This window comes from Salvelinus namaycush, chromosome 14, assembly GCF_016432855.1.
Source record: "Salvelinus namaycush isolate Seneca chromosome 14, SaNama_1.0, whole genome shotgun sequence".
Taxonomy (NCBI): Eukaryota; Metazoa; Chordata; class Actinopteri; order Salmoniformes; family Salmonidae; genus Salvelinus; species Salvelinus namaycush.
The window spans coordinates 2,776,698-2,786,579 of NC_052320.1; the positions used below are offsets into that span (position 1 = coordinate 2,776,698).

At 43.6% G+C, this 9,882-nt stretch overlaps 1 protein-coding gene across 1 annotated transcript in view; it reads left to right on the forward strand.

The window, feature by feature from the left end:
• The window catches only part of ptk6b (PTK6 protein tyrosine kinase 6b), a 39,191-nt gene extending 29,782 nt beyond the window's left edge, over nt 1–9,409 (forward strand). Inside the window, exons 6-8 of the mRNA XM_039007516.1 lie at nt 502–683; nt 1,575–1,728; nt 9,164–9,409. Coding sequence (XP_038863444.1) covers nt 502–683; nt 1,575–1,728; nt 9,164–9,351 — 524 coding nt within the window. The 3' untranslated portion in view covers nt 9,352–9,409. The remainder of the gene's footprint in view (nt 1–501; nt 684–1,574; nt 1,729–9,163) is intronic.
• The last annotated feature ends 473 nt before the right edge of the window (nt 9,410–9,882 follow it).

Sequence of the window (9,882 nt, forward strand, 5' to 3'; positions counted from 1 at the left end):
CAGCCAGTATTTCAATCAGTCCTCCAGCCAGTCCTCCAGCCAGTATTTCAATCAGTCCTCCAGCCAGTCCTCCAGCCAGTATTTCAATCAGTCCTCTAGCCAGTCCTCTAGCCAGTCCTCCAGCCAGTCCTCCAGCCAGTCCTCCAGCCAGTCCTCCAGCCAGTATTTCAATCAGTCCTCCAGCCAGTCCTCCAGCCAGTCCTCCAGCCAGTCCTCCAGTCAGCCCTCCAGTCAGTCCTCCAGCCAGTCCTCCAGTCAGTCCTCCAGCCAGTCCTCCACCACACCACAATGTGTCTCTATGACTCTGAAACAGGCCCTTACTGTACATACAATGATCTTTCTGATAGACATTTTGAAAGTGGCCTCAAACATAATTTGTTTTCTCAACAGTCAAACGAAAGTATTTTAACTGAGTACCTGCTTAAACATGTAATACAAGTGCAATGTAAGATAATCTGTCCTAGAGGTCCATAGTTCTGACCAATCAGTCTCTCTCTCCAGGTTCAGAGGGTTCTCAGCTGGACCTGGTGTCTCTGGCGGACATGGCAGCCCAGGTGGCTGATGGGATGGCGTATCTGGAGCAGCAGAACAGTATCCATAGAGACCTGGCGGCCCGAAACGTCCTGGTGGGAGAGAACTACATCTGCAAGGTGGCCGACTTTGGACTGGCCAGGATCATCAAGGTTGGTATAATCTTTAGTGAACATACTCATGTAACATAGGATGGTATTGTAGCGTCTCTCACCAGACTGAGGGATGCGACGACTGACAAGGTAGGTACGAATAACTGGAAAACTACACCTGCAAGGTGACTGACTTTGGACTGGCCAGAATCATGAAGGTTACTAGGGTCCTAGCAAACAACAAACATTCCCTCACCTTCAGAGAACGTTCATTAGGTCATTACTCGGACTGGCCAGAATCATGAAGGTTACGAGGGTCCCAGCAAACAACAAACATTCCCTCACCTTTAGAGAACGTTCATTTAGGTCATTACTCGGACTGGCCAGAATCATGAAGGTTACGAGGGTCCCAGCAAACAACAAACATTCCCTCACCTTTAGAGAACGTTCATTTAGGTCATTATTCGGACTGGCCAGAATCATGAAGGTTACGAGGGTCCCAGCAAACAACAAACATTCCCTCACCTTTAGAGAACGTTCATTAGGTCATTACTCGGACTGGCCAGGGTCATCAAGGTCAGCAGGGATAAACCTGGGGTGATGGTATGTGTTTGCGTTTGTGCCGTGATTGAGTGGACGTTGGGTTTTCTCAATCCCAACTGGTACTGTTAACAACTTGGATAGAGAGCTTTATACTAAGCATTTTACAAGAAAATAAAGCTCAGTGCAGTTTAGTTTGAAGTAGTTGTATTCAGCACCAGCACATTTGTTTTGATTGAACATGGTTTATATTGTTAAAATATAACCACATTACATTGCCAGTGGTCAGCAGTTTGCTGTTAATAACGAAGAACATGTTTTTCTCTCTTCCTCCTTTCCCCCCAAAATATATTTGTATTAATAATTTGCAGTATTGTTCCATCCTCGTTGGGTTTGTGTCTCCATCCTCAGGAGCCCTTCTACGTGTCTGAGGACAAAAAAATCCCCTTCAAATGGAGTTCCCCGGAGGCCATCAGCCACGGACGTTTCTCCAACAAGTCAGATGTCTGGTCCTTTGGGGTTCTGCTCTACGAGATGCTAACCTACGGTGGGATTCCATACCCGGGTATGTCATGTTTCACCTAACCCAGTGGTTTTCTCCATTTTGTTGTAACCCTGAACTAGCTCACCTGATTGACCTAATCCAGAGCTTGATGATAGGTTGACAAGTTGAATCACGTGCTAGATCTGGAAAATATTAAATACATAGAACGCCTGAGGGTTTCTGAGGAGAGGATTGAAAGCCCCTGATCTAACCAGTATACAGGCCATGCCTCTGCCTAGCTGCGTGTTATTAATCCTTACTTGTATTATAAACAGTAGGCCTAAAGACCAGGAGATAATTGCCTTAGGCTAAGTCTACACATGCAGCCCAATTCTGATCTTTTATCCACAAATGTATCTTTTGACGAATGACATCAGATCTATTCACATCAGCTATTTTTCAGAGCTAATCTGATTGGTCAGAATTCAGCTGCCTGTCTAAACACAGCCTACACCTCTTCCTTCTAGGGAGTGTTTCCTGGCCACTGTGCTCTCGCTTCTGCTTTGCTTTGCTCTTTGGGGTTTATAGTGAAGCTTGTAGTTCTACAGTGTACATCGTGTGGAGTGCATTCGTAAAGTATTCAGACCCTTTGGCTTTTTCTACATTTTGTTACGTTACAGTCTTAATCTTTTTTTGTTTGTTGCAAATGTTTAAGAAGAAAAAAAAAAATATATGTATATATATATTCCATTTACATAAGTATTCAGACCCTTTACTCAGGACTTAGTTGAAGCACCTTTTTGCAGCGATAACAGCCTCGAGTCTTCTTGGGTATGACGCTACAAGCTTGGCACACTAGTATCTGGGGAGTTTCTCCCATTCCTCTCTGCAGATCTGGAACTCTGCAGCTTGTAGTTCTACAGTGTACACCAGGGCTGCCCAACCCTCTTCCTGGAGATCTACCGTCCTTTGGGTTTTCGGTCCAACCCTAATTTAACACACCTGGTTCTACTTATTACCTGCTCAACAAGACCTTAACTAGCTGAATCAGAACTTCTAAATTAGGGTTGGGCTGAAAACCTACAGGACAGTAGATCTCCAGGAAGAGGGTTGGACTGAAAACCTACAGGACAGTAGATCTCCAGGAAGAGGTTTGGACTGAAAACCTACAGGACAGTAGATCTCCAGGAAGAGGGTTGGGCTGAAAACCTACAGGACAGTAGATCTCCAGGAAGAGGGTTGGACTGAAAACCTACAGGACAGTAGATCTCCAGGAAGAGGTTTGGACTGAAAACCTACAGGACAGTAGATCTCCAGGAAGAGGTTTGGGCTGAAAACCTACAGGACAGTAGATCTCCAGGAAGAGGGTTGGACTGAAAACCTACAGGACAGTAGATCTCCAGGAAGAGGGTTGGACTAAAACCCTACAGGACAGTAGATCTCCAGGAAGAGGGTTGGACTGAAAACCTACAGGACAGTAGATCTCCAGGAAGAGGTTTGGACTGAAAACCTACAGGACAGTAGATCTCCAGGAAGAGGGTTGGACTGAAAACCTACAGGACAGTAGATCTCCAGGAAGAGGTTTGGACTGAAAACCTACAGGACAGTAGATCTCCAGGAAGAGGGTTGGACTGAAAACCTACAGGACAGTAGATCTCCAGGAAGAGGGTTGGACTGAAAACCTACAGGACAGTAGATCTCCAGGAAGAGGGTTGGACTGAAAACCTACAGGACAGTAGATCTCCAGGAAGAGGGTTGGACTGTAAACCTACAGGACAGTAGATCTCCAGGAAGAGGGTTGGACTGAAAACCTACAGGACAGTAGATCTCCAGGAAGAGGTTTGGGCTGAAAACCTACAGGACAGTAGATCTCCAGGAAGAGGGTTGGACTGAAAACCTACAGGACAGTAGATTTCCAGGAAGAGGGTTGGACTGTAAACCTACAGGACAGTAGATCTCCAGGAAGAGGTTTGGGCTGAAAACCTACAGGACAGTAGATCTCCAGGAAGAGGGTTGGACTGAAACCCTACAGGACGGTAGATCTCCAGGAAGAGGGTTGGACTGAAAACCTACAGGACAGTAGATCTCCAGGAAGAGGGTTGGACTGAAAACCTACAGGACAGTAGATCTCCAGGAAGAGGTTTGGGCTGAAAACCTACAGGACAGTAGATCTCCAGGAAGAGGTTTGGACTGAAACCCTACAGGACAGTAGATCTCCAGGAAGAGGGTTGGACTGAAAACCTACAGGACGGTAGATCTCCAGGAAGAGGGTTGGACTGATAACCTACAGGACAGTAGATCTCCAGGAAGAGGGTTGGACTGAAAACCTACAGGACGGTAGATCTCCAGGAAGAGGGTTGGGCTGAAAACCTACAGGACAGTAGATCTCCAGGAAGAGGTTTGGACTGAAAACCTACAGGACAGTAGATCTCCAGGAAGAGGTTTGGGCTGAAAACCTACAGGACAGTAGATCTCCAGGAAGAGGGTTGGACTGAAAACCTACAGGACAGTAGATCTCCAGGAAGAGGGTTGGACTGAAAACCTACAGGACAGTAGATCTCCAGGAAGAGGGTTGGACTGAAAACCTACAGGACAGTAGATCTCCAGGAAGAGGGTTGGACTGTAAACCTACAGGACAGTAGATCTCCAGGAAGAGGTTTGGGCTGAAAACCTACAGGACAGTAGATCTCCAGGAAGAGGGTTGGACTGAAAACCTACAGGACAGTAGATTTCCAGGAAGAGGGTTGGACTGTAAACCTACAGGACAGTAGATCTCCAGGAAGAGGGTTGGACTGATAACCTACAGGACAGTATATCTCCAGGAAGAGGTTTGGGCAGCCCTGGTGTACATAGTGTACAGTGTATTCAGAAAGTATTCAGACCCTTTGACTTTTTCCACAATTTGTTACGTTACAGCCTTATTCTAAAACTGATTTTATTTATTTTTTAAATTTGCAAATGTAAAAAAATATATATATATTCCAGTTACATAAGAATTCAGACCCTTTACTCAGTACTTTGTTGAAGCACCTTTGGCAGCGATTACAGCCTCGTGTCTTCTTGGGTATGACGCTACAAGCTTGGCACACCTGTATTTGGGGAGTTTCTCCAATTCTTCTCTGCAGATTCTTCTCTGCTCTGTCAGGTTGGATGGGGAGCGTCGCTGCACAGCTATTTACTTTCCAGAGATGTTTGATCAGGTTCAAGTCTTGGCTCTGGCTGGGCCACTCAAGGACATTCAGAGACTTGTCCTGAAGCCACTCCTGTGTTGTCTTGGCTGTGTGCTTAGGGTTGTTGTCCTGTTGGAAGGTGAACCTTCGCCCCAGTGTGAGGTCCTGAGCGCTCTGGAGCAGGTTTTCATCCAGGATCTCTCTGTACTTTGCTCCGTTCATATTTCCCTCGATCCTGACTAGTCTCCCAGTCCCTGCCGCTGAAAAACATCTCCACAGCATGATGTTGCCACCACCATGCTTCCCTGTAGGGATGGTGCCAGGTTTCCTCCAGACGTGACACTTGGCATTCATTTGACCAGAGAATCTTGTTTCTCATGGTCTGAGAGTCTTTAGGTGCCTTTTGGCAAACTCCAAGCGGGCTGTCGTGTGCCTTTTACTGACGAGTGGCTTCTGTCTGGCCACTAACATAAAGGCCTGACTGGTGGAGTGCTACATAGGAGAACCTTCCAGAAGGACAACCATCTATCTCCACAGAGGAACTCTGGAGCTCTGTCAGAGTGACCATCAGATTCTTGGTCACCTCCCTGACCAAGGCCCTTCTCCCCCGATTGCTCAATTTGGCCGGGTGCCCACCTCTAGGAAGAGTTTTGGTGGTTCCAAACTTCTTCCATTTAAGAATGATGGAGGCCACTGTGTTCTTGGAGACCTTCTTTGCTGCAGAATGTTTTTGGTGCCCTTCCTCAGATCTGTGCCTGGACACAATCCTGTCTCAGAGCTCCTCTGACCTCATGGCTTGGTTTCTACTCTGACATGCTCTGTCAACTGTGGGACCTTATATAGACAGGTGTGTGCCTTCCAAATCATGTCCAATAAATTGAATTTACCACAGGTGGACTCCGGTCAAGTTGTAGAAACATCTCAAGGATGATCAATGTAAACAGGATGCACCTGAGCTCAATTTCGTGTCTCATAGCAAAGGTTCTGAATACTTACTTAAATAAGGTATTTCAGTTTTTATTTTTAAAACATTTGCAAAAATTTCTAAATTACCTGTTTTTGCTTAATCATGATGGGGTATTTTGTGTAGAATGATGAGGATGTTTTATTTGTTTAATCCATTTCAGAATAAAGATGTAATGTAAAAACATTTGGAAAAAGGGAAGGGGTCTGAACACTTCCCGAATGTGCTGTACCTCGTGGATTTGTGTTCTCTCAGCTTCTACATGTGTTGTCTGTATATCCTGTTTATTGTCTCTCAGCTTCTACATGTGTTCTCTCAGCTTCTACATGTGTTCTCTCAGCTTCTACATGTGTTCTCTCAGCTTCTACATGTGTTCTCTCAGCTTCTACATGTGTTCTCTCAGCTTCTACATGTGTTCTCTCAGCTTCTACATGTGTTGTCTGTATATCCTGTTTATTGTCTCTCAGCTTCTACATGTGTTGTCTGTATATCCTGTTTATCGTCTCTCTGTATATCCTGTTTATTGTCTCTCAGCTTCTACATGTGTTGTCTGTATATCCTGTTTATTGTCTCTCAGCTTCTACATGTGTTGTCTGTATATCCTGTTTATCGTCTCTCAGCTTCTACATGTGTTGTCTGTATATCCTGTTTATTGTCTCTCAGCTTCTATATGTTTTGTCTGTATATCCTGTTTATCGTCTCTCAGCTTCTACATGTGTTGTCTGTATATCCTGTTTATTGTCTCTCTGTATATCCTGTTTATTGTCTCTCAGCTTCTACATGTGTTGTCTGTATATCCTGTTTATTCTCTCTCAGCTTCTACATGTGTTGTCTGTATATCCTGTTTATTGTCTCTCTGTATATCCTGTTTATTGTCTCTCAGCTTCTACATGTGTTGTCTGTATATCCTGTTTATTGTCTCTCAGCTTCTACATGTGTTGTCTGTATATCCTGTTTATTGTCTCTCAGCTTCTACATGTGTTTTCTGTATATCCTGTTTATTGTCTCTCAGCTTCTACATGTGTTGTCTGTATATCCTGTTTATTGTCTCTCAGCTTCTACATGTGTTGTCTGTATATCCTGTTTATTGTCTCTCAGCTTCTACATGTGTTGTCTGTATATCCTGTTTATTGTCTCTCAGCTTTTACATGTGTTGTCTGTATATCCTGTTTATTGTCTCTCAGCTTCAACATGTGTTGTCTGTATATCCTGTTTATTGTCTCTCAGCTTCTACATGTGTTGTCTGTATATCCTGTTTATTGTCTCTCAGCTTCAACATGTGTTGTCTGTATATCCTGTTTATCGTCTCTCTGTATATCCTGTTTATTGTCTCTCAGCTTCTACATGTGTTGTCTGTATATCCTGTTTATCGTCTCTCTGTATATCCTGTTTATTGTCTCTCAGCTTCTACATGTGTTGTCTGTATATCCTGTTTATTGTCTCTCAGCTTCTACATGTGTTGTCTGTATATCCTGTTTATTGTCTCTCAGCTTCTACATGTGTTGTCTGTATATCCTGTTTATTGTCTCTCAGCTTCTACATGTGTTGTCTGTATATCCTGTTTATTGTCTCTCAGCTTCTACATGTGTTGTCTGTATATCCTGTTTATCGTCTCTCTGCATATCCTGTTTATTGTCTCTCTGCATATCCTGCTTATTGTCGCTCTACATATCCTGTTTATTGTCTCTCTGTATATCCTGTTTATCATATCTCTGCATATCCTGTTTATCGTCTCTGCATACCCTGCTTATTGTCGCTCTGCATATCCTGCTTATTGTCGCTCTGCATATCCTGTTTATTGTTTCTCTGTATATCCTGTTTATTGTCTCTCTGCATATCCTGTTTATTGTCTCTCTGCATATCCTGTTTATTGTCTCTCTGCATATCCTGCTTATTGTCGCTCTGCATATCCTGTTTATTGTCTCTCTGCATATCCTGTTTATTGTCTCTGCATATCCTGTTTATTGTCTCTCTGCATATCCTGTTTATTGTCTCTCTGCATATCCTGTTTATTGTCTCTCTGCATATCCTGCTTATTGTCGCTCTGCATATCCTGTTTATTGTCTCTCTGTATATCCTGTTTATTGTCTCTCTGTATATCCTGTTTATCGTGTCTCTGTATATCCTGTTTATTGTCTCTCTGCACATCCTGTTTATTGTCTCTCTGCATATCCTGCTTATTGTCGCTCTGCATATCCTGTTTATTGTCTCTCTGTATATCCTGTTTATTGTCTCTCTGTATATCCTGTTTATTGTATCTCTGCACATCCTGTTTATTGTCTCTCTGCACATCCTGTTTATTGTCACTCTGCACATCCTGTTTATTGTCTCTCTGCACATCCTGTTTATTGTCTCTCTGCACATCCTGTTTATTGTCTCTGCATATCCTGCTTATTGTCACTCTGCACATCCTGTTTATTGTCTCTCTGCATATCCTGCTTATTGTCACTCTGCATATCCTGTTTATTGTCTCTCTGCATATCCTGTTTATTGTCTCTCTGCACATCCTGTTTATTGTCTCTCTGCATATCCTGCTTATTGTCTCTGCAAATCCTGCTTATTGTCGCTCTGCATATCCTGCTTATTGTCGCTCTGCATATCCTGCTTATTGTCGCTCTGCATATTCTGTTTATCGTCTCTCTGCACATCCTGTTTATTGTCTGTCTGCATATCCTGTTTATTGTCTGTCTGCATATCCTGCTTATTGTCTCTGCATATCCTGTTTATTGTCTCTCTGCATATCCTGTTTGTCGCTCTGTGTCACGATCGTCGTAAGCATACTCGGACCAACGTGCAGCGTGATCTGGGTTCCACATATTTATTGGAGTGAAACGCACAAAAAAACAATAAAGAATAAACGATGCGTGAAGCTCAAGCTGTGCTCACAGGCAACTACACAGAAACAAGATCCCACAAAACACATTGAGGAAATGGCTGCCTAAATATGATCCCCAATCAGAGACAACGATCAACAGCTGCATCTGATTGGGAACCATACCAGGCCAACATAGAAATAGAAATAGATAACCTAGATTACCCACCCTAGTCACACCCGACCTAACCAAAATAGAGAATAAGAAGGCTCTCTATGGTCAGGGCGTGACACTCTGTATGTCCTGCTTATCGTCTCTCTGTATATCCTGTTTATCGTCTGTCTGCATATCCTGTTTGTCTCTCTGCATATCCTGTTTATTGTGGCAGCATCATTTCACAGAGTCAAATTCCTGTACTTGCAAATGTATTTGGGGAATAAAGGTGATTCTGATTCCGATTAGGCCTGTGTTACTGTTATACCACTTTTTTGACAACTAGTGATGTAAAAAGGGCTTAAGAAATAAATGTGATTGATTGATTGATCGTATGGCCTTTCTCTGTGATCCAGGCTACAACAACAACGAGGTATACCGTCAGATCATCGCTGGCTACAGGATGCCAGCTCCAGCGAAATGTCCAAACTTATTCTACAAACTCATGTTGGCCTGTTGGAGTGACAACCCTGCAGACAGACCAGACTTCAAGGAGCTCAGGCGTAAACTGGAGAACATCAACCGCTATGAACTGGAGCAATGAGCCTCATCAGGGTTTAGAAATAACCCGTTTTTTTTTTTTGCATGGACATTGCCATTGACTTCCACCATTTTAAAGTAGTCAACTGGGTGGGACATCCTATGGGTTAAGGACAGTGGAGGCTTCTGAGGGCGGAAGACGGCTCATAATAATGGCTGGAACGGAGCAAATGGAATGGCATCAAACCATGTGTTTAATGTATTTGATACCATTCCACCTATTCTGCTCCAGCCATTACCACGAGCCCGTCCTCCTCAATTAAAGGTCCCACCAACCTCCTGTGGTTAAGGATCACATGACTCCATTCAGGAAGGATCAGCCAATGAATTATACTTGAGATAAAACATTCTATAAACTGCAGGTGGCAGTAAATCACCAACTTTGGCTTTTCTATCGTTGTTAAGTCAGGAACAGCTTCTCCCTGGCATGGAACACTTTGTTTCGATTGTAATAAATGTACACTAAAGGACAATATCTCTGACTTTCAAATCATTATTTAACTTTTTTTTTCTCCATTTGTAACGTACCTGTATC